Source organism: Chiloscyllium punctatum, chromosome 25 (assembly GCF_047496795.1).
Source record: "Chiloscyllium punctatum isolate Juve2018m chromosome 25, sChiPun1.3, whole genome shotgun sequence".
Classification (NCBI taxonomy): Eukaryota; Metazoa; Chordata; class Chondrichthyes; order Orectolobiformes; family Hemiscylliidae; genus Chiloscyllium; species Chiloscyllium punctatum.
This window is the reverse complement of record NC_092763.1, coordinates 76,785,956-76,811,876: the sequence shown is the minus strand read 5'-3', so window position 1 is coordinate 76,811,876 and position 25,921 is coordinate 76,785,956. Positions and strand designations below refer to the sequence as shown.

Sequence of the window (25,921 nt, the reverse complement as noted above, 5' to 3'; positions counted from 1 at the left end):
ATGCAATTTCTAACTCCAGCCTTTTAAGACACAGCCAATGAAATATGGCTGCTGATGATTGTTTTTAATGGAAATTACATTCTTGCAGTGCTGTGTAGTATCATGGAGGTTAGTTTCCTTGCATTAAATCTTTGCAATGTTGGAAAATTTCCACCTGGAGATGGAGAGAGTGCCAGTTTTGACTCCTGTTCTAAGCTGCTAGCAGCCAGACTGTGAGGCGAGTACTCCAACACATGAAAGAAGGAAGGAATTCAGACCGGGGGTTCGTAACAGAGGGCTCCTCTGACAGAAGGATAAACCTAACGATGGTCAATGATCCAAGAGAAGCAGATGCTGCTGGGAATTTTGGCCTGTGACCATGAGAAAGAGAGCGCTGCTAATGATGTTGTGTTCAGAAATTCCATGGAAGAGTCTTTAGTGTTAGGTTCTGACCCTGCCTTCACTCTTGAATTCAATTCCCAGCCCTGCTCATTACCACCTCATACTCGTCAATCAACCAAGCTCAGTATCTGATGCTGTTTGTCTGGCTCTCAGGACATTGCACCATTGCTAGCACCTTTGTGCAGAATGTTTTTGACTAATTCATTTTGTTTAGATTTGTTTTCAAGCATACGGCTTAGCAATACCACCCTCCATCTCCGTTTTGATCAGACACTAATAGATATGTAATGCCGCGAGGAGGGTTTGTTTTTTTCCTTTGCGATAACCTTCTTTTCGTTTCGCGTCCACAAGGACTACAAATTAATGCAGTTACACGGGCGCATTCACTGGTAGAATTAAGAAACAGCTGTTCCACGACTGAACGCATCCGTTCTGTGTAGGCATTCTGGTGGTGTAACAGTGAAAGCTTTCCTCACACCTCTGGTGCGTGATGGTTCAGTTAAGGTTCACTGTGCAGACTTTCATGTACAGTGTTGATCCTGGGGCTGCATTGACAGTTTTCTATCATACTGCCAAGGCCGGGATGCCTTAATATTAGTGAGGGAATGCAGAGTGGCATCAACAGAGTGTTTGCAAGTGCTAACCTGGGAATTTCATGCATAGGGGAATTTGACACAGAGGGGGTCAGAGGTGCTTTGTCTTACACTATGTTTTCTAGGTTTTCAGACGCATTCCTTTGATGAGCAGATAAGTGATTGCTTAGTGAGTTTTAAGATTTTACTCTTCTAACCATGACTTGCTTAAAGTCATACTGAGGAGATGTCAGCATTGCATTCAATTTATATCTTAACCACTCAACATATTTAATGCAACTACAGATTCAAGCTGAATACATTGTGGATAGGAAAGTATTAGTAGGATATGGGCCAACTGCAGGGAAATGGGGTTAGATTGGATGGACATTTTGGTCGCATGCATCTATATGGGCTGGATTGCTGTCTCCATGCTGTATGACTCTATGACTCTATATTTCTGAACATGAAATGTATTTTGTGAAATAAAACACCAGAAGGATGGCAGAAAAGGTGATGTGTTGCAACTGTAGCACGTGGGTACCAATGAACACCAGCGTGTTCGATGGCACCTACATCTGCAGTGAGTTTGTGCAGCTCAAGGAACTTCAACTCTGAGTTGATGAGCTGGAGTCAGAGCTTCAGAGATTGCAATGCAAGAGAGAGGGGGATCTTCCACAGAAACATTGTTCCAGCAGGGAATCATATCCTTTGGAGTATGTGTTTCTGCTTTGGTGGTCATCATTTAGGGATGGGAGAGTGTGACTGGAGTGACTGGGGATCCAGAAGGTAGCAATAGAGCAGCTTTACTCCCTGCATAAAGTCCAAAAGAACTGCGAATGCTGTAAATCAGAAACAAAAACAGAAATTGCCGTCTCGGCTTTTCAGTGAAGTTTGGAGGAAAGGTCACTCAACCCAAAATGTTAACGCTGATTTCTCTTCATAGATGCTGCCAGACCTGCAAATGTTTTCCAGCAACTTCTGTGTTTCTTACTCCCTGCAATTGTCTATGCAGGATTGAGGTTCCTGCAGCTTGTGCCATCAAGTGCAGAGACTGGAATGAGAACAAGCAAACTGATATTGTGGTACCAGATACCTTTCGAGTATCTGAAATGAAAAACCAACATCATTGTAGGAAAGGAATAGATGTCATTCTCTATAGCCAAGAACAAGAATTGTGAAGGATATCTTGCCTGCCCTATATCTGGGTTAAGGACATCTCTTTGAGATTGAAGAGTAGAAGGGAAAGGATTCAGTTGTCGTAGTCCATGACAGAACCAATAATATAGTTGGAATTAGGAAAGAGGCTTTGCTGTGTTAGTGCAAAATGTTAGGAGTTAATTTAAAAGAAAAACAGAGCTGCAAAGGTAATAATCTCTGGTTTGTTATCTGAATCACAAGCAAATTGGTACAGACTAAACCAGCTGAACTTATTCTTTATTCATTCATGGATAAGGGCATCACTGCCTGGCCCACCATTTATTGCCCATCCCTAATTGCCCAGAGTCAACCATATTGCTGTGGATCTGTAGTCACATGTAGACGTGATTGGTTTTTCCCTGACAATTGATAATGATGTCACGGTTATCATTAAATTCTTAATTCAGCTTCCACCATCTGCCGTAGCAGAATTTAAACCCGACTCCCCAGGACATTACCTGGGTCTCTCAGTTAAGTATCTCATGATAATACCACTCAGCCGTCACCTCCCCCTGGCTGAGTGGGTGGCTCAAAGGTGAAAGTGGTTTCAATTCATGAGGTGCCGGCACCATAACTAGAGAAAGGGGGGAGCTGTGTTTTTGGGACTGTTTTCAGTTCAAGGTATTGCTAGAGCAACAGAGAGGGCTGCAAAGTAAATAGGGGTGGGGGAGAGGGTGGTGGTGGGGGAGTGGGAGACACTTGTGACATTAGAGAGAAATGACAGTAGTGGAGGAAATGATGCAGGATAATGGTAGCTGGAGTATAATAGGGAGAAGCTGCTGAAAAATGTGTTGCTGGAAAAGTTCCTGAAGAAGGGCTTATGCCCGAAACGTCGATTCTCCTGCTCCTTGGATGCTGCCTGACCTGCTGCGCTTTTCCAGCAACACATTTTTCAGCTTTGATCTACAGCATCTGCAGTCCTCACTTTCCCCTATAATAGGGAGAAACAGAGCATACAAACATCACAGTGCACCAGTAAATATGGTCAGAGTAGGGCAAAATTGCTAAATTAACAGACTGGTTGTAGGATTCAGGTGAAGAGAGATTTAGAAATCCATCGATAAAAGTTAAGGCAGTAGAAAAGTATATTGATGTGGGTAAAGGCAAGTTGAGTTGGTCAGGAAGGGACATATTGTGCATGTCACTGTAACAGTGCATCGAGAGTGGGATCTCTGCAAAGGGCAGTGGTTAAAAAAAATCAATTTGAAGTTACTTTATCTGAATGTGCACAATCAGGTAGATGAACTGTAGAGATAAATGTTTTAGATCTAATCACAGTTACGAAGATGTGCTTACAAGGTGTCCAAAGCGAGAAGATATAAACTCAGAAAGTTGTCGTTGCAAAAAGAAACGAACAGTAGGTAAAGAAAGAGACTTGGTACTCACAATTTAAAAATATCACAAGGTGGAGAGTGAGAAACCATCTGGGGTCTGACAATCAGGAAGTAGCATCAGCATTGTTGAAGATTAAAAAGAGCAAAGGTCAGAAAATTCTGGTGGGATAGGTTTAAAGACCCCAGAATAGTAGTTATTACATTGGACAGGGCATTAAAAAATAAATGACAGTATTGTCCTAACAAAAGCAATATATTTTTGGAAGGGACCTTAATCTTGGTATAAGTTGGAGCAACCAAATTATTAAATATTATCAGGGAGAGGAGTTTGTAGAATACTTCTGCAAGAGTTTCCAATTGCAATATGTTGTGGAACCAATCAGGGTGAAGCAATTTTAGATGCCGCATTGTGCATTTGGGTCTGGAGTCACATGTAGGCCTGATTGATTTTTCCCTGACAATCACCAATGATGTCGTGGTCATCATTAGATTCTTAATTCAACTTCCACCATCTGCCGTAGCAGTATTTGAACCCTACTCCCCAGGACGTTCCCTGGGTCTCTTGGTTAATTGTCTCATGATAATACCACTCAGCCATCACCTCCCCCTTACAGAGTTAAATAATAATGCCAGAGTAAAAGATCTGCGGGGGACTAATGATCATAATACAATTGAATTCCATATTCAAAAGCAATACACTACAACCACAAACAAGAACCTTAATCCTAAAACAGCCAATTTTATTGTCATTTGAAGGATGGCATGGTTAATGTTGATTGGGTAACGGTATGACAGTATGTAAACAGTGGGAAACATTTACAGAAATGTTCAACAAAAATAAGCTCCACTGACAAACAAAAACTGAAACAGAAAATCCATCTGCAGCTTACTGAGGGGGCTAATGGTAGTATTAGATCAAAAGAGGCTTGTGATGTTGCATAGATGAGGTAAATCTGAAGATTGGATTTGTTTTATAAGCCAACAAAGGCTCATCAAAAATTTGGTACAAAGGAAAAGCAAGAATATTGAAGTACACTAGCCAGGAATATAAAAACAGAGATCTTGCAAGAATATAAGAAGGAAATAAATATTAACATAAAAGATGGGTCCCTGAGAAGCTGGAGCAAGAGAGATAGTGAGGGGAAATGAGGAAATAACAGACAGAGAACAAAATCTTTGGGCTAAATCTTGCATTTTTGTAGTGAATTTTGAATTGCACTGAATTTTTTTCCAAGGGTTATTTTCCATGGTACTAGCATGTTTTCGTGTTGTATCTCACCAAACATGCCTCATTAACTATCTTCCCTGCGTCAGTGGCTTCCATATCATCCACTTCTAGCCCCATCTTCCCACATGCCTTTCCTGGAACAGCTTTCCACACACCAGAAATCCCAGAATTGACAGGCCTCCCTGATGCAGATGCCATCAATAAATACTCACTGTGCATCTGAGCGAGTACTCAGATGGCATTTACCCCACTCCACCATTAACCTGCATCTTTCCCACTCACACCCACCTCCTCCAGCATTAACCTGCATCTTCCCCACTCACTGTCACGCACTAAAACCGCCAACAGCATTAACCTGCCTTCTCATTCACTCAAGACACCAGAAGTAACAGCTGTGCCCCCTCCTTTAATTCCCTTTATATCTGCCTCTCTCATTCCTGGAGGAAAACAGCCCACCAAAGGGCAGCAAGTGTAAAGACAGGATCCTTATGTGGAGAGGATCATGACTCTGACCACTCCGAGCAGCTGACTGAGCAGAAGTTTTCTTGTTTGATTTTACTGAGTCCTGCTCGCATCAAAGATAAGCCTCCTGCCTTTGTGTCATAGTGAACAGCAAGGCAATACAAAACTAATTGGAGCCTGGTTTCTTTGTTGAGTGGAAGAAACACAAAAGGCTAAGGGAAGGCCCGTTGCTGGAAAAGCGCATCAGGTCAGGCAGCATCCAAGGAACAGGAGAATCAAGAAGGGCTTATGCCTGAAATGTCGATTCTCCTGTTCCTTGGATGCTGCCTGACCTGCTGCGCTTTTCCAGCGACACATTTTCAGCTCTGATCTCCAGCATCTGCAGTCCTCACTTTCTCCTCTAAGGGAAGGCAGTGCAAGGCAGAGGTGCTGTGAACATCTCAGAGTGAGTGAGCAATATGGGAGCAAGCAAACGGGCCACAGATGCAGCCTGGGGTGCTCGATATGGTGGATGTATGGCCTTCAACAGACAGACAGGGTCCGAACTGTAGCATTAATTGCCAGTGCAGCCTGAGGTATAGCGCACCATAAACGGATCTGAGATGTGTCATGAGGGAGTCCGGCACATGTTGGATGCCAATGTCCAGGGAGGTGGGCTGCATGCGATTGGTACCATGGAGGGTGTCTGCAGATGTTGGTGTCTAGTATCCAACATGGAAGTCCTTTAGAGCAAGTGGTGAGCCAAAGTTGTCAGGTAGCCGCTCTGACTTCTATGTTGAGGGTTCTCAATGTCTAGTTTGGTACGGTGGGAAGCTGAGTTTTAATAAGGTCAGTTGTGGTATTAATGCGCCAAACAATAATCCCCCTTAATTGGCAACTCGTCACTCACAAGAATCCTTTCTTGAAACTAATGCATAAAAAATTCAGGTTTTTGTGTCTGTCTTCACAGTGTAAATAGAGAATAACCAAAGGCTAATTCGAGTGAGGAAATTAAGGTAATTAATATCAGCAGAGAAAAAAAGGCACTGGAGATGCTCAGGGAGTAAAATACAACAAATCCCCAGGATCTGATATCCTCAGGTTCCAAACGAGAGTGAATGTACTGGTTATGCTTTAGCAAAGTTCCTTAGCTTCAGGAGTGGTCCCAGCAGATTGGAAATTATGAAATGTAACACCAATTCAGGAAAGGAGGAAGAGAGAATAAAGGGAATTATCGGTCCTTCAGCTTGATATCAAAGTTGTGGAATCTGTTATTAGGGAAGTCAGTTTAACAATGCACGGTGAAAATCATAGTGCCATTGAAACATGCCAATGTCTTTTTACAAAAGGGAAATCCTATTTGACTAATATATTGGAGTATTTTGAGGATGCAGATAATAGGGTAGATCAGGGAGGGTTTGCACACCTGGATTTCTGAAAGCTTCCATTGAAGCTTCCTAAGGATTCATAAAGCTGGGGAAGATACATAGGTATAGATAGAGCATTGGTTACCAGACAGGAGGCAAAGAACAGGAATAAAGAGGCATTTGTCGAGTTGGCAGACTGAGTGCCATAAGGATCAGGCTGGAGCTTCAACTGTTTGTAATCAATATTAATGACTTAGCCAAAGAGACAGAAAATTGTGTATCTACATTTGCTAATGAAACAACAATCTGCGGCAATGTAAACTGTGAGGGGGGGGGGGATACAAAATGGTACAGTCAGGTTAAGTGAGGGAGCAATATGGTGCCAGATGCAGTAGGATGTGGAGAAGTGTGAGGCTATTCATTTTGATTGTAAGAACACCAAATCAGAATGTTTATTAAAAGGATTAAACATTTCAATTATGTTGCACATGTTGCTCCTCCAAGGAGCACAAACAATCTGCGTGTACAGCAAACAATTAAGAAACTAAATGACATGTTGACCTTCATTGCAAGAGGACTGGAGTTCAAGGGAAAAACGTCTTGCTACAGAACTTGTATAGGGCTTTGATAAGATCACACATGAAATTCTGACCACAATTTCGACTTCCATTTTTAATTGAATGGAGTTAGCTTTATTGCCACACATATTCACATGAGTAAAGTGAAAAGCTTAGAAGTCAGCACTTGCGGTTCCATCATAAGTAAAGGTATCAGGCACAGATTCTTGAGTACAAAATCTCAAGAGGAAAAAACTTAGAAAAATAAACAAATAAAAACCCCAGCATTACAGAAATTCAAAATCACAAAATCATTGTAATAAAGAAATATAAAGAAATAAATGTTTCAGAATAACGGTACTTCCACAATAATGTAACAAGATGAAACAAGGAATTTTTTAAAAAGTGAGTTTAAGACATGTACAAAGAAGGATATACTTACATTGGAGGTAGCCTGTCAAAATAATGATCCCTGGGGGTTCTCCCAATGAGAAGCTGAGCCACTTGAGTCCATGTTCTCGACAGTTTGAGAATGTCAGGTGATCATGTTGAAACAATCAGGACTCAGAGGAGGTCTGACAGAGTCGGGACTGCGATGTTTCCTCTGGCTGGGAAATCCAAAACAAAGGGCTGATTACTTCGGACTGAGAGCAGGGTAAATTCCTTTCGAGTTTTGATTGTGAGTATTTGGAATTCTCTGCCCTGGAGATGGGTGGATATGCCACCATTGAAAATATGTAAGGTTACAATAGACAGATTCTTTTTGTCTTTTAAGCAATGGTTGGGAAAGTCGAATCGAATCCCAAGTTAAACAACGTTCTTATTAAATGTTGGCGTCAATATGGTTCGTTGAGCGTTATGCTCCACTCCTGCTCCCCATCCTTATGGTTTGATATGCCTCTAAGTCGAGCTGACACTTAATCTGAATCCTTGAGAGACAGCTTTAGATCAGTTGGCATTACGTTTCTCTTTGAATCACGTTGCATGTTCAAGAGACTTAGGGCACAGAAATGAAGGCTGAAACCCGATACTTTAATGAGAGGGGGTCAGTTAGCTCAGTTGGCTGGACAGTTGGTTTGTGATGCAGAGTGACACCAACAACATGGGTTCATTTCAGGCACTGGCTGAGGTTACCATGAGGACCTTTCCTTCTCAACCTCTCCCCTGCCTGGTGACCATCAGGTTAAACTATCAGCAATCATTTTTCCTGAAAGAGAGAGCATCCCCAAGGTTTGGTCGGACTATGTTGACTTGACCTTAACCTTTGCCCACAAAGAGGGAGTGCTACATTGCTGAACTATTGTCTTTCAGGTGATATGTCTCATCAAGGTCCTGTCCAGCTTCTTGGCTGTACATAAAATATCCCATGGCACTATTCCAGGGATGAGCAGAAGAGCTATCCCTACTGTCCCGGTTAATATTTATCGCTCAACAATTAAAACAAAATGATATTGCTAGTCATGGGAGTTTACTGTGTGCAAAGCTTTCTGCCAAGTTTTACACATCTCATCAGCGACAATCCACTGTATTGTTAGGAAAACATGTTGACATCCTTAAAGGTGCTATGTAAATGCAGGTATGGTTATAAAGGCATTCAAAGCATAGTTATATTCTATAAGGTCACCAACTGCAGTGCTAGTGGGAGAATTTAAATGTACCTTCATAAAAACATAACCAATCTCATGAAACGGGTCAAGGAATTGGCCACATTTAGAGTATTGCTACATTATAGGAGGGATGTGGAGGCTTCGGAGCGGGTTCAGAAGAGGTTTCCCAGGATGCTGCCTGGATTAGAGGGTATGAGCTGTCAGGAGGGGCTAGAAAAACTCAGGGTTGTTTTGTCTGGAGCGGAGTAGTCTGAGGGGAGATTTGATAGAAGTCTATAAAATTATGAGATGCGTGAATAGGGTTGACAGTCAGAATCTTTTTTTCTCAGAGCTGAAATGTTTAATACTAGGGAGGATGCATTTAAGGTGGGGGGGGAGGGTGGGCATAGTTTCAAAGCAGATGCGAGGGGCAAGTTTTTGACACAGAGAGTGGTAGGAGTCTGGAGCATGCTGCCAAGGGAGGTGGTGGAGGCAGAAATGATAGGGGGCTTTTAAGGGACTTTTAGATAAGCACATCAATATGCAAAGGATGGAGGGATATAGACCAAGGGCAGGTAGACGGGTTTAGTTTAACTTAGCGCCATATTTGACACAACACTGTGGGCTGGAACACCCGTTCCTGTGCTGTACAGTTCAATGTTCGAAGGAATTATTTATTTCACTCAGTTGCAAGATTCATTTTAGTTCCTGTAAGAGAGTAAAGTATTTGGGGACATGCAATCAAAGCTCTGTCTGCCCCTTCAAGTGAAAGCAAAGGTTTCACAGTGCAATTTCAATGAAGGCAAGGCAACTCATCCTTAAAATATATTCAGTGAAAAGTCTCTGGGAATTTACTGTACACAAATAGACTGCAGATGTTCCTGCACTGAAACAGTTTACAAACACCCCTACTTACAGTGACTATTTCCAGTAAGTGAGAATTTGAGGATCTATGCTCAGATTACAATTACTGAATTCCCCACTAGCAACATCCTGGGGTTACCATTGATCAAAAACTGAACTTGCCTAGCCATATAAATACAGTGGCTACTACAACAAATTAGAGGTTATGAATGCTGCAACAAGTAACTGACACCCTGACTCCCCAAAACCTGCAAACCATCTGATACGCACAAGTCAGGGGTGTGATGGAATACTCCCCACTTGCCTGGATGAGTGCTGGTCCAACAACACTCAAGAAGCTTGACACCATCTGGGACAATTAGCCTGCTTCATACCCTCCATCACTGGCACACAGTGCCAACAACATGTGCCATCTTCAAGGTGCACTGCATTCACCCGCCAAGACTCCCCCTTAGAGAATAGACCTTCCAAATCTGTGATTGGTTTGCAGGTGTATGGAAATACCACTTCTAAGCCACTCACCATCCAGACTTGGAAATATAGCACCATCCCTTCACTGTCACTAGGCTCCCCTCCTTAACCTCACTGAATGACCCCATGCCTCAAGGAGTGCAGTGGTTCAAGAAAGCAGCTCCCTCACACTAACTCCGGGGTAATTAGGGATGAGCACTAAAATTGTTCTAGCCATGGATGCCAATGAACAAACAAGAAATATCTTCATTGGCTAGAAAGCATTTTGGAATGATCTGATGAAGGGCTTTTGCCCAAAATGTCGATTTTCCTGCCCCTTGGATGCTGCCAGAACTGCTGTGGTTTTCCAGCACCACTCGAATCCAGAATGATCTGAAGTCATGAATGACAACAGATGAGTACAAAATATTTCTTTTCATTTCTGGTAGATCCCTGAGCACATTGTCGGTTTAATGTGTTTGAAAATGAGTGAGTTGACAGGAAACAGTATCAGAACATGCAAGCGTTGATTCCAAAGACCCTTCGAACCTGCACGGTGAACGATTTCCAGCAGCTCCCCACACCCACTGTGGCCCACCCAATGATGATTTTGACAAATGTTTTGCTTCCAGGTTCTGCTGGCTTTCTGTGGAGTGCAGTGACTAAGGATTCGTTCCACCACTAGCTCAGAGAAAGGAGAAAGGTCTTAAGTGAATTAGAACAGTTTCAAACCAGAGTGATCGATCAAATAAATCCTGACCACTTTAATTGGTTTCACTAAATTTAATTGGTCGTAATTTCACGACGATACGTTTGATTTAGCTGACGAATCTTACCCCTCTGAGGAATATCATGACATTATAGCATAGCCATAACAGTTGATTTTACACAATTACAGTGTGTGAAAGCAATAATTTAATATATTAAGAAGTTTAATGATTTTTAAGGCAAGTCATTGCACATTATGATCTCTGAAAGTGCTGAAATTATTCTTCAAGGCAATTTATCACAAGATTATAGTAAATGATGTGTTGAAGATCATTTAATAACAGCATGCTTATGCTGGAGTGGTTGCACAGAAAACATGGACGTTATGGATCACCCTTTTAGGTTTCTGGTGAAAGAAAATCACTTCTGACCTCAACCATTCAGGAGAAATATTTGCTTAGGGCTGGGGAGTGTAATAGTCAGGGGTCACTGCATGGGTGGCTAGAGGCTGATGCCAGACAGAATAAAAATCTTCAAACATAAATCAGAGAGAACTTAACAAGTCTTGGGCCCTGATTTCACTGTTTTCTGTTATTTCATATTGTTGTTCCTGATCCATGTTGCTCGCAGACTGAATGTCTGTGAGCTCTGTAGCTCATGAAGCATTTGAAAACTATCTGCCTTCCTGATCTACACAGCACCAGCCGGAAATGATAGGGACAACATTTCGACTTCGGCTCCAATCGAAGAATTGCCCTAAAAAAAATGCTTGAAATTGCACTACTTGTGTTAGGCTTTGCTTATGTGCTAACACTTATTTGCATAATCACAAATATAAAATCTTCCCTAAGACAGGTGGTCTAGCAAAACAGAGTCACTTCCTTTAATCTTCACTATCCATTAAACTGTGATTCTTAATGTATTTCGGTATGATTACTTGGTGTAGTTTTATTAATCTAGCTCAAAATAGGTTTAGTACGGAAGTAAGAATTTTTAATTAAGGTGTTCAGGTGTTCACCTCTGGATAGTATAATTTCATAACATTGAAAATGCATTTTAAAGATCCACATGAAACCATTTCAGATTCCTGTGTATGTAGGGGGAGGCAATGGCCAAGTGGTATTATTACTAGATTATTAATCCAGAGACCCAGATAATGTTCAGGGGGAATACAACAAAGAGCTGCAGGTGCTGGAGATCTGACATACACAAAAACAAAAATTTCCCTAATAATTTCCTGACAGCTGACATCAGGCTTACTGACCTGTAATTTTCCAGACTTTAAACCTGACACTCTTCTTAAACAAAGGAACGATGTTGGCTATTTTCCAATCCTCTGGAACCTCCACAGTGACCAAAGAGGATGCGAAGATTTGTACAAAGCCCCGGCAATTTCCAGACCTGCCTCCTTCAGCATTCTGGGAGAAGTCCTATCAGGTGCTGGAGACTTGTTTACCTTAGTGCTATTCCAAAGACACAATACGTAGCCCATTTTTAAATTGAGATGTCCTAGAGTATCAATATGACCCTCCTGACACTTACCATCTATCATGTCCTCCTTCTTTGTGATTACCAATACAAAGTATTCGTTAAGAACCTCATCGACTTCCTATCACTCCACACGTAAATTCCCTCATTTGTCCTTGAGTGGAACTACCCTTTTCCTCCCCTCTTGCTCCTTGTGTTATGTATCAAACGCGTTGGGATTTTCATTAATCCTGTTTACCAGACATGTTGTGGCCCTTTTAGCCCTTGTACTTCCTCGTTTGACTTCTTTCCTGCTATCTGTGCACTGTGGGCAGCACGGTGGCTCAGTGATTAGCACTGCTGCCTCACAGCGCCAGAGACCCGGGTTCGTTTCCCACCTCAAGGAACTGTCTGTGTGGTATTTGCACATTTTCCCCGCATCTGCGTGGGTTTCCTCCGGGTCCTCTGATTTCCTCCCACAGTCCAAAAATGTGCTGGTTAGGTGAATTAGGTGCCTGTAGTGTTAGGTGAAGGGGTAAATGTAGGGGAATGGGTCTGGGTGGGTTGCTGTACGGAGGGTTGATGTGAACTTGTTGGGCCGAAGGGCCTATTTCTACACTGTAAGTAATCTAAATCTAAAATCTTTGTATTCTTCAAGGGCTCTGTCTGTCTTCAGTTTCCTAAATCTCAACTATGCCTCTTATTCTTTTTGACTAAGCTCTCAATTTCTTTTGTCATCCAAAGTTCCTGAAGTTTGCCGCCTCTCCATCCTACGTATAATCTCTACTACCCTCTTCTGTCGGGAAGAAGATACAAAAGCTCAAACACATGTACCAGCAGGTTCAAGAACAGCTCCCTCCCTGCTGTTGATAGACTTCTAAATGGACTTCTCAAAACTTGAAATTTAATGTTGATCTTGCTCTTTCTGCAGCTTCTCTGCAGCCATAACATTGTATTCCTCGCTGTGTTCTATTACCTTTAAGCGCTTTGGATGGTATGAGTTGCCTGTACTACATGCAAAACACAACTTTTGACTGTACCTAGATACATATGACAATAATAAATCAAATCTAATCTTTTGCATTATGGCCTCATGATGAGGAAACCATGAATTCAAATGCCATTGTGCTAGGTGGGGGATTTAATTTCAGTGAAATACATTCTATAAAATTTGTAACAAAAAAGAACTAATATCAGTAATAGTGACAATACAAGGATGTTAGGAAAATCACATCGGCTTCACGAATATTCTTTGCAGGTGGAGATCTGTTGCCCTCACCTAATCTGGTCTGTATTAACATACGTAACTATGGCAAACAGATTAAGTACTGCTGCCTGGAACAGTCTCAAACCTATTCAGAGCGTCATAGAGATGTACAGCACATAAACAGACCCTTCAGTCCAACTCGTCCATGCCAACCAGATATCCCAACCCAATCTCGTCCCATCCGCCAACACCCAGCCCATATCCCTCTGAACCCTTTCTATTCATATACCCATCCAGATTCCTTTTAATTATTGTATTTGTCCTATCCTCCACCACTTCCTCTGGCAGCTCATTCCATACATGTACCACCCTCTGCGTAAAAAGTTGCCCCTTAGATCTCTTTTATATCTTTCCCCTCTCACCCTAAACCTATGCCCTCTAGTTCTGGACTCACCCACCCAAAGGAAAATATATTCCATTGTATAAATGCAGAAAGCTCATGCGTCCCCTTCTCAAGGGCATTATGGGAATGAGAATTAAATGCTGCCCTTATCAGTGATTCTTGCATGCAATGAATAAATAATGAAAACAAAACCTATGTTTAAATTCTCACCCCTTCTCCCCAGCGTTTGTGCTGCTCCAGTCTATTCTGTCCTTTCCTGTAGATATTACCAAAAAAAAGTGTACTGTTTGTGAATGCTTTGGATAACAGTGTCCGTTATTGAAGTGAGAACTGCACAATCCAAGACATTTAAAGAACAATATCAAGAGAGTACTTAAATGATTTGATGAGAAAAGAGCCCAACTGATACTTAAAGGTGAAATATTGAATTTCTAGACAACACCAAAAGCCATAGTGAAATTTGAGCACCAACAAAGTTTTGGTTCACATTTCTTTGCTGGTGTTACCTGAAATGCTAACATTTTGAATAAAGTCAAAAGGCCAAATAAAAACAAAAAGACAGAATTTTGTTCTATTTATGGTGATTGTCAAAGTGTTTGACATTGTTATTGTAATGTGGTCAGCCAGGTGGACCTCATAGAATATGAGTTCCTTGATTGGGGCTGTTAACCTGGTCCAATCAGGGAGCTCTGGTTGACAGATAGAAACAGGAGTGTCAGAGGTTCTGTTCACACTGAGAGCTGGCTCTGAGGGAGCTGGATCAGTGTCAGGGGATCTCCACGTGTAAATAAAAGGTGATTTGGGGACAAGACACTGGCCTCTGTGGAGTTATTTCCGTTATGTGTTATGGTCCCAGCTGATGTTACTGCAGGACAAGTCAGATCTCAGAATGAAACATTTGAATAAAAGCAAAATACCGCAGATTCAAGAGAACTGAAACACAAAAATTGCTGGAGAAACTCCTTAGGTCTGGCAGCATCTGTACAGAGAGAAACAGAGTTAACATTTCAAGTTCAGTTTGGCTCTCTTCAGCAATGAACAGAAATATCAGACTCATGACATTAATTTTGTTTCTCTCTTCACTGATGCTGCCAGACCTGCTGAGTTTCTCTGGTTTTTTCTGTGTTGGTTTCAGAAAGAAATAAGGCTTGACAGATCATATTTGTTCTAATTTAACATGATGGATTTTCTCTGAAACATAAGCACACAAGGCTGTGGGTTTGACGTTAACAATGAAACAGAATATCATTGCAAAAGGGAAATAGAAAATTAAAATAAACAAAATTAAGCACTCTAAATATAACATAGTTTGAATGGTTTCAAAAGAGATGACAAAACAAAAACCTATTTACTCCACATCATCACTTTACAGTTAAAAAAACAAGAGAAACTTCCCTCCCCTTTCAAATGTATAGGTTTGACTGAAATACTTCTTCTTTGTTTCAGTCTTGTCCGATGCCTTTTTCATTGAAACCCTACAGTTTGGAACAGGCCATTCAGCCCATCGAGTCTACACTAACGTCAGAAGAGCATCCCACCCAGAACAAACCCTTTACCCTATCCCTGTAACCTTGCAGCCTTCATGAAAATTCTCATGCCATTGAGATCTTAGACTTCCTCAGATTTGAATAACCAATGTTGAAGGTTTCTAAGTAAACACTCCTGGTTTGGAAGTTACACTAACTGAACTGTTTTACTGATGTAATGTATTTCCTTAATAAATCTCCTTTATCTCGGGGAGACTGCTTGAATCTGGCTTCAGTCAGACCTTCCAAAAGCCTTTCCAGTCTCTGGGTTTTCTTAAGCTAAAATCAATTCTCGATTACTCTGAACAAAACAAACTAACATCTTCCATTATTTTCTCTTGCCTATTTCCATTAATATTTCCGAAGACAAATTCTTATCTAAAATCATGGCTTCTGAAAAATGAACCTTGTTGATTTTAAACCTCTTTATAAAAATAGACCAACACTCATATGCCATTGTCAAAATTCAAAATCTTTAAAAAGTGACATTAATAATCACTTCATAGCTGCAGTGATTTGAAGAGAGTTGGTAATGTTACCGTTAGTGCGAGAATATGTGATTGGAGGGGTGCAAAGCTTTCTTAAATGCTGAGGAGTTGATGTCTCAAAGGGATCTTTTCTGACCATTTATCACATCATCCCTCGCTGCTAACATCAAGCAAATGTTCGCACATGCCCCCACACCTGCTGCTAGCCCCCAACCTCATCCAAAGCTTTCAACTGACCCATCTTCTCCACTGGCATCCTATTAGCAGCACTGTCAAATCCAAATCGTACTTAGCTTTGGAAATGACTGGGTTAACTCTCCTTTTCTTTCTTGTAGCAGCATCACTTTGCAGAATTCCCACGTTTCAGGCTCCGGCCATTCCAGTGGTGGATGCAGCAGCTCCAGTGAGTCCGGGAGCAGCTCGGAATCTGACTCAGACAGCGAAAGCAGCTCCAGTGACAGTGAATGCAACGAGCACTCGCGTAGTGCCACACCAGAGGTACACAACTCTCCCTTCCACTGAGACAGCTCCGAGTGGGAATGAACGCGTTCTGCTGTTTTTTGTTTGTTTCGATTGCCTCCACTGTTTAGATAGTAGAGAGCAGCAGGGGTATGGGACCACTGAATCCTGTTCCAGATTGCACTGTGGCTGAGTCAAAATCCTGCAAATCCCTTCCTAACAGCGCCGTGGGTGACCCTTAACCTTATGGACAGCAACGTTCAAGAGAAATGTTGACCCCCCTTTCATCAGGAGGACAATTAGACATGGAAAATTAAATTCCGGTCTTGTCAGCAGTGCTCACATCTCAAGAGAGATCATATTTTAAAGACTATTCAGTCAGACATTTGATTCCAGTTAACATAGGCAATGCCTCGTGTACGAATTTGGCAATGAAAATGCCTTGAAAGCTCTTGAGTTTGAATGGTGAGATTTGCCTGCCACCAACAGTCACTGCCCATTTTAATTCCCCTTCCCACTCCCTTTCCAACACGACCATTCCTTGGCCTCCTCCATCGCCACAACGAACCACACCGCAAATTGGAGGAACAACACCTCATCTTCCGCCTGGGCAGCCTACAGCACAGAGGACTCAACATTGAGTTCTCCAATTTCAAATAACCTCCCTTCCCATCCCCTGACTCCCTGCCAGCCCCACTCTCTTTCTTCCACTCCTCCCTGCCACAACTGGATTCATTGCTCCCATTGACCAACCAGGTCATACCCTCTACCTGTCTTCACCAAACCCCACTTTACCACCCTGCCCCCCTCACCTCCTTTATCTGCTGTTCCCCCCACCCCCATCCCCAGTCCTGAAAAAGGTTACACCTAAAATGCCAACTTCTCTACCTCCTGATGCTGCCTGGCTTGTTGTGTTCTTCCAGCCTCCTACCTGACTACTTTGGATTCCAGCATCTGCAGGGTTTTCTTTTGTCTTTAACCAGTAGACCTGGAACAAGATAGTTTCCTGAGCAGGGAAAATTATCTGAGGGGACCATAAAACATAAAGGCAAAGTCACCATCGTCTTACCAGACTATGGGACTGCTCGCTCTTCAGAGAGAGACAGATGACTAGGGGTGGTTTAACCTGAGGGTCGCCATGACTCAGGCGAGGGTAGAGATTGAGAAGGCATATTCCTCGTGGTAACCTCAGCTGGTGTGGGAATTGAGCCCACACTGTTGGTGTCACTCTGCATTGCAAACTAACTGTCCAGCCAATTGAGCTAACTGACTAAGATACAGCATCGTGGGTGTATCCCAGTTTAGCACATGAGGATGACTGGGCAGTTGTATAACCAACCATGTGGAATCAGGAAGGTGTGTATAACCCCTTTGGTAATGGTTGAGTGACTGTCTGAAAGGTTGACTGTTTCCTCCAACTTATATTAAGTTCTGAGTCAGGAGGTCATGACTGTTGACACTGTTTGTTGTAAGAATGTGATGAAGTAACTTTTCCTCTTCGATCTCCTAGCCCGAACCACCATCAACCAATAAATGGCAATTGGATAAGTGGCTCAAAGTCCACTCACACAACAAGACCATCGTCAACAACCAAACCGATTGTGATGGACTTGGTGATTCTCAACCTCAGAGCAATCAACAGAATGACAAAGAGATCAAAGGGAAGCAGACCATATCACTGCCTCAGCCAGATTCCAAAGATAGGGTCTTACTCAGTCCCGTCAGGGAGAAAGCTAAACCAAGGACTGCACAGAAAACCCCGGAAGGGAAAAGTGTGAAGCAAAAGTCCCCCGTACCCAATGAGCCAGCTCCTCCAAGGAAGACCACGGGTAAGAAACAGCCCAGGAGAGTGGAATGCACTCCCAGCTTGGAGGAACAGAGCTGGGCCAAGCCAAATAACCCCAGCAGCACTCCCAAAGAAAGAGAGAGCCGAGGAGCTTCAGCCGAACAACCCAAAGCAAAGCCGAGAGCAGCCATTAGCAAAACGGGACCCAGGAAAGAGCCAAGAACCAGCACAGCGCCTGCTGTTGACAGGAAAAAGCACAGAGTGCCTGGTAAGATTGTGCCTAAATCGAGAGAGTTTGTAGAGACAGACTCGTCTGATTCCCACACAGATCAAGAAGAACACATGCCAGTGAAAATCACAGTGGGTTCCACCATCACGACAAACTCACTCCAACCTAAGGATTGTGGGAGCATCAGTAACTGTGCGAGTAGCATTTCCACTGACGCGCCTACTACTGACTTAGAGGAACCCTCATTCTCACCTCTTCCACTACCGCAAAATGAACTTCTTTCCCCCCTGAGAGATTATGAGGAAATTAAATCGCTTTGGGTGAAATTTGATCTCAGTCTGTTGTCCAGGATTCCTGGACAAACCCCAGCAGAGATAACACCGGTGAAGACAGAGGTCAGAGAGTCCAACAGTAAATGCAGCTATCAGTCACCTACCGCAATGACGGACAAAAACACAATCAAAACAAAACGGAAACACAAGGTTAGTGACCTTTCTTGAAAGGGCAGACGCGAGGAAATTTGACCTGTGAAAATTCTTAAACACTGTGGAGATACAGGAAACAATGGGGGCTGTAGATGCTGGAGAGTATCATGGTAGAGATACAGTAGTATAATGAGTATGTTAATGGATCAGTAATCAGAGACTTGGTGTAATAGCTGGAAGATATCATTTGATTTGATTTATTATTGTCACATGTACCTAAGTACAGAGAAAAGTTTTGTTTTGCATGTAGTAATGGCAGATCACTAACATACAAGGACGTACAGATCACAGGGTGTTTAGACAGAGCAAGGTATACAGGGTATACCTGCAGGAGGTGTACCTGCAGGGTATATGGCTGCAGGAGGTGTACAAAAGCAAGATCAGCATTAGATTTGAAATTTAAGAGGTCTATTCATTTAATTCTTACCGTAGTGACGAAGGAACTTAAATTCAAGGAATAAAATAACATCCAGACCTTTTTTTCTGAAGGAAAGACTCAGGAATGGTGACCATGAAATGACAGTGTGAGAACTAGTGGTCTTTCCATTAAAAGCAGTGATGAGAAACATTTGGAAAGACAAGCAGACTTGTAGGGCCTGCTCCTGTTCCCCATTGATCCGTGTGTTCAAAGCCTGTCCGATACACTAATGTCCATTAGAGAAGGTGACCTGCTGACCCCATCTGACTTCAGACCCACACTGAAATGGCCTAACTAGCCACTCGATTTGTACTCAAGGAAACAGCTCACCACCACCTTCTCAATGGCCCTTGATCACGGGCAGTAAATGCTGGCCTTGCCTATGATGCCCACATGGGATCTAGACAGAAAGAAAAGGTACAAAGCATGTAGAGCAAAAAGTTGAGAAGCAGACGACCCATTGTGTGACAGCACTGGATGGAATAGCTGAATGGTCGCTTTCAGTTCCTATCCAGTGGCAATTGAGCAGCCATTGAATAACCATAAGTAACCTCAGCCAGTCCATTCTCAGGAGTGGAAATGAGACTTTTCCAATCAAGAAAATGAAATGGAAAAATATACTTCTTTCTTGTCTCCCAGAATCAGCTTGCTCCTAATTTGAGTTTCCACGGCTTTGGGATAATTAAGATTATTATTCATCCCTAGATAGATCCCATCCAAACTTGTTAAATTCCTAAATAGAGCATAGAATGTTACAGCACAGTACAGGCCCTTCGGCCCTCGATGTTGCGCTGACCTGTGAAAATAATCTGATGCCAATCTAACCTACACCATTCTGTTATTATCCATATATGTCCAATGCCCATTTAAATGCCCTTAATGTCAGCAAGTCTACTACTGTTGCAGGCAGAACGTACCACACCCCTACTATTCTCTGAGTAAAGAAACTACCCCAGATATCTGTCCTAAGTCTATCACCCCTCAATTTAAACCTAGGTCCCCTCGTGTTAGCCATCACCATCCGAGGAAAAAGGCTCTCCCTGTCCACCCTATCTAACCCTCTGATTATCTTATACGTCTCAATTAAGTCACCTCTCAACCTTCTTCTCTCCAATGAAAACAGCCTCAGTTCCCTCAGCCTTTCCTAGTAAGAGCTTCCTTCCATACCAGGCAACATCCTAGTAAATCTCCTCTGAACCCTTTCCAAAGCTTCCTATAATGCGGTGACCAAAACTGTACACAATACTCCAAGTGTGGCCTTACCAGTGTCTTGTACAGCTGAAGCATGACCTCATGGCTCCGAAACTCAATTCCCCCTACTAAAAACACCAATGCGCCATATGTCTTTTTAACAGCGCTATCAACCTGAATGGCAACTTACAGGGATTTATGCACTGGATACCGAGATCTCTCTGTTCATCTACCCTGCCAAGAATTTTACCATTAGCCCAGTACACTGTATTCCTGTTATTTTTTCCGAAGTGAACAACCTCACACTTTTTCGCATTAAACTCCATTCGCCACTTCTCAGCCCAGCTCTGTATCTTATCTATGTCCCTCTCTGACCCACAAAATCTTTCGGCACTATCCACAGCTCTGCCTATCTAGTGTCATACGCAAATTTACTAACCCATCCTTCGACACCCACCTCCTGATCATTTATGAAAATGACAAACAGCAGTGGCAGCAAAGTAGATCCTTGCAGCACGCCACTGGTAACTAACCTCCAGGATAAATATTTCCCACCAACTACCACCCTTTGTCTTCTTTCAGCCAGCCGATTTCTGATCCAAATCACGAAGTCACCTTCAATCCTGAAACTCTGTATTTTGTGCAATAGCCTACCGTGTAGAATCGTATTAAATAAATTTGCAGATGACACCAAAATTGGAGTGGACAGTGAAGAGGGTTACCTCAGATTACAACAGGATCTGGACCAGATGGACCAATGGGCTGAGAAGTGGCAGGTGGAGTTTAATTCAGACAAATGCGAGGTGCTGCATTTTGGGAAAGCAAATCTTAGCAGGACTTATACACTTAATGGTAAGGTCCCAGGGTGAGTTGCTGAACAAAGAGACCTCGGAGTGCAGGTTCATTGCTCCTTGAAAGTGGAGTCACAGGTAGATAGGATAGTGAAGAAGGTGTTTGGTTTGCTTTCCATTATTGGTCATAGTATTGAGTACAGGAGTTGGGAGGTCATGTTGCGGCTGTACAGGGCATTGGTTAGGCCACTGTTGGAATATTGCATGCAGTTCTGGTCTCCTTCCTATCAGAAAGATGTTGTGAAACCTGAAAGGGTTCAGAAAAGATTTACAAGGATGTTGCCAGGGTTGGAGGATTTGAGCTATAGAGAGAGGCTGAACAGGCTGGGGCTGTTTTCCCTGGAGCGTCGGAGGCTGAGGGGTGACCTTATAGAGGTTTACAAAATTATGAGGGGCATGAATATGGTAAATAGGCAAGGTCTTTCCCCTGGGGTCGGGGAGTCCAGAACTAGAGGGCATAGGTTTAGGGTGAGAGGGGAAAGATATAAAAGAGACCTCCGGGGTAACTTTTTCACACAGAGGGTGGTACATGTATGGAATGAGCTGCCAGAGGAAGTGGTGGAGGCTGGTACAATTGCAACATTTAAGAGGCATTTGGATGGGTATATGAATAGGAAGGGTTTGGAGGGATCTGGGCCGGGTGCTGGCAGGTGGGACTAGATTGGGTTGGGATATCTGGTCAGCATGGACGGGTTGGACCGGGGGGTCTGTTTCCATGCTGTACATCTCTATGACTCTGTGACTCTAAATGCCTTACTAAAGTCCATATGCACCACATCAACCACTTTACCTGTATCCACCTGTTTTGTCACCTCGAATAATGCAATAAGGTTAGTGAGGCACAACCTAACCTTCACAAAACCATGTTGACTATCCCTCATCAAATTATTCCTTTCCAAATCCTATCTCGTGTAACCTTTTCCAACATCTTACCCACAACCGAAGTAAGGCTCACTGGCCTATAATTACCAGGGTTGTCCTCACTCCCCTTCTTAAACAAGGGAACAATATTTGCTATCCTCCAGTCTTCTGGCACTGCTCCTGTCGACAATGATGACATAAAGATCGAAGCCAAAGGCTCTGCAATCTCCTCCCGGGCTTCCCAGAGAATCAAAGGATAAATCCCATCCGACCCAGGGGTCTTATCGATTTTCAGACCTTCCAAACTTGCTAAAACCTCCTCTTTGTCAACCTCAATTTCATGCAATCTAGTAGCCTGTATCTCAGTCTCAAACTAACATTGTCCTTTTTCAATGCGAATACTAACGTAAAGTATTCATTTAGCGCTTCCTCAATATCCTCAGATTCCACACACAAGGTTCCACTACTATCTTTGATTGCCCCTCATCTTACTCTCGTCATTCTTTTATTCCTGATATATACATACAAGGCCTTAGGATTTTCCATGATCCTATCCACCAACAACTTCTCATGTCCCCTCCTGGCTCTTCTTAGCCCTTTTTTTAAGATCCTTTTTGGCTAACTTATAACTCTCAAGCCCCCTAACTGAGCCTGTACGTCTCATCCTCACATAAGCCTTTTTCTTCCTCTTGATAAGAGCTTCAAATTCTTTAGTAAACCATTGCTCCCTCTCTCGACAACTCCCTCCCTGCCTGCTTGGCATATACTTACCAAGGACCCGCAGTAGCTGTTCCTTGAATAAGCTCCACATTTCATATGTGACCAGCCTGCAGTTTCCTTCCCCAGCCTATGCATCCTAAGTCTTGCCTAATCACATCATAATTGCCTTTCCCCCAGTTATACCTCTTTCCCTGCGGTATATACCTATCCCTGCCCATTGCTATTGTAAACATAAATGAATTACAGTCAAAATCGCCAAAGTGCTCAGCTACCTCCAAATCTAATCCCTGGCCGGGTTCATTACCCAATACCAAATCCAGTGTGGCCTCGCCCCTTGTTGGCCTGTCTACATATTATGTCAGAAAACTCTCTTGCGCACATTGAACAAAAATTGACCCATCTAAACTACTTGAAATATAGCATTCCCAGTCAATATTGAGGAAGTTAACATCCCCCATAACAACTACCCTGTTACTCTCACTTCTATCGAGAATCATCTTTGCTATCCTTTCCTCTATGTCCTTGGAACAATTCGGAGGCCTATAGAAAACTCCCAACAGGGTGACCTCTCCTTTCCTGTTTGTATCCTCAGCCCAAACTATCTCAGTGGATGAGTCCTCAAACATTATCTCAGCTGCTGTAATACTACCCGATATGACGTTTACTTTCAGGTGTCTACTAAAGAAAGGCCTTCTGCTAGTTTCAAGAGTCATTTTCAAACCAGGTCTGCCAATTGTGTTCAGAAAATCCAAACATATTTCTTAGAGCTGGTTGTTGCCATCAAACAGATGTGTCACGGTGGCTCAGTGGTTAGCACTGCTGCCTCACTGTGCCAGAGACCTGGGTCTGATTCCACCCTGGGTGACTGCTTGTGTGGAGTGTGCACATTTTCCCCATGTCTGCGTGGGTTTCCTCCAGATGCTGTAGTTTCCTCCAATAATGTGTGGGCTAAGTGGATTGGTCATGCTCAATTGCCTCCAGTATCCAAGAATATGCAGGCCGGCTGCACTAGCCATGGGAAATTTAGGATGGGGGTGTGGGTGGGATGCTATTTGGAGAGTCAGTGTGATCTTGATGAATTGAATAGTCTGCATTAACATTGTAATGATTCGCTGAAGAGGGAATCAGAACTGTATGAGCTGTCAAACATGAATCCTTTATGATCTCTTCCCAGAAGACTTGCTCTGCTGGTCCATGTAGGTATGGTGGCCTGAAGTTAACAAAATGCACTGTGCAATTTTCAATACTGTCCAGCTGAGTCCATGAAAACATCCATTGATTTCCATGGTGCTTTGCAGAACCATAACATAGGATGATATCTCCTCCTGATCTCTCTACATATTGTATTCACTGTCCTTCACAATCGATGACTGCCTTTCTTTGGCAGGTGGAACATCCAGAAGTTCTCTGCGATAACAAGAAGCAGCGTGTGGAAAGGGAGATAACTGCTCCAACACTTGTACCTGTCAGCTGTCCAGTTGCCTCCAGTCACAAGCTTCTGAGCAGCAAAGAGTAAGTACCTTTCAATTTCATCACCTTTGACTTTCATTTAAGATTGTAACTTCTAAAAAGCATTTTATACTTGTTTGTTTTTACTTTTAAATTTTAAATAGCAAAGTCTATAACGTACTTGGAGACAGTAAAGATCTTTTGAAATTATGCAGAGGCTTGAGAATGTTGGCACAGCAGTTTGTCAGAGGTCAAGATTAGGCCTTATGAATATAAAATAGTCACTAATCAACCCAATCAGAAAGTCAGGAGAAGCCTCTGTCCCAAAAGTGATGAAAATTTGAGGTTTGCTTTCACAAGGAGGTGAGCAATAGGAGCAGATTTCGATATTTCAATCAGATTTTGTAGCATTTCTAATAAATGCAATGATATTGAATCTGGCTGTTCAGAAGGAAAATTATTGAAAATTATTAGCAATTTCTATCTAAATGAAATGAAACAGAAGATGCAGTTGTGGTCGAGTGGTCAAGGCAATGGATATGAAATCCATTGGGGTTATCCCCTTATGGATTACAATCCTGCTGACTATGATCCATATTTCTATCATTAAGGGCCGTCTTGTGGCACAGTGGTAGTGTGCCTATCCGTGGTCTAGGAGGCCTAGTTTCAAGTCCCACCTGCTGCAGAGGTGTGTAGAAACATCTCTAAGCCAAATTGACTCGAAAAAATAACTTAAGTAAGAAACAGAAAGTATCTGGAAAATGTAGAAAGTCTGGGAACATCTGTTCCCAATGACTGGGGAGTTGAGACCCAGGGGTCACTAGGTGAAGGGTAAGGGATAGGCCATTTGGGACTAAAATGAGGAGACATTTCTTCACCCAGGAAGTAGCAAGCCTCAAAGTGGCTGAGCTCAAAACATTGAATCTTTTCAAGGCATTGGGTGTAGTTCTTGAAGCGTGGTGGGCGGCACGGTGGCACAGTGGTTAGCACTGCTGCCTCACAGCGCCAGAGACCCGGGTTCAATTCCCGCCTCAGGCGACTGACTGTGTGGAGTTTGCACATTCTCCCCGTGTCTGCTTGGGTTTCCTCCGGGTGCTCCGGTTTCCTCCCACAGTCCAAAGATGTGCAGGTCAGGTGAATTGGCCATGCTAAATTACCCGTAGTGTTAGGTAAGGGGTAAATGTAGGGGTATGGGTGGGTTGCGCTTCGGCGGGGCGGTGTGGACTTGTTGGGCCGAAGGGCCTGTTTCCACACTGTAAGTAATCTGATTTAATCTAAAAAAGGGATCAAAAGGCATGGGTAGGAAGTAGAAACAGTAAGTCAGTTGGCTTAAAAGGCTGAATAGTCTCCTCCTGCTTCTATTTTCTGTTTTGTTTATGATTAGCAATTGGAGTTAATGTTTAGGGTTGGATGTAACTGCTTCAGAGTCCTTTATTTTAGTTTGGATTTCCAGCAACCACAATGTTTTGCTTTCATTTATAACTGTATCAGTGCAATTGGGAAGCGTTTGAGGACTGAATTGTTTTTGTAGTCCTTCCATTGGAAATGTTCTTCTCAATATTGGATCTTCAAAATCAATGTGTAACAAGTAGTTTGCTATCAGGAAGAATATTAAAAGGTGCAGAGAGCAAATCAAAGAATGAGATTAGCCTAGTAGAGAGAAAAGGATTCACTTGATGATCCAGTGCCTTTT

General features: G+C 42.8%; 1 protein-coding gene across 4 annotated transcripts in view; it reads left to right on the top strand.

The window, feature by feature from the left end:
* The window catches only part of aff2 (AF4/FMR2 family, member 2), a 535,365-nt gene that overhangs the window by 469,332 nt on the left and 40,112 nt on the right, over positions 1-25,921 (top strand). For 3 of the 4 annotated variants that reach the window (XM_072595595.1, XM_072595593.1, XM_072595596.1), the window contains 3 exons: positions 16,115-16,277; positions 17,749-18,735; positions 24,167-24,291. In XM_072595595.1, coding sequence (XP_072451696.1) covers positions 16,115-16,277; positions 17,749-18,735; positions 24,167-24,291 — 1,275 coding nt within the window. The remainder of the gene's footprint in view (positions 1-16,114; positions 16,278-17,748; positions 18,736-24,166; positions 24,292-25,921) is intronic. The other variant, XM_072595594.1, reaches the window with a different exon arrangement.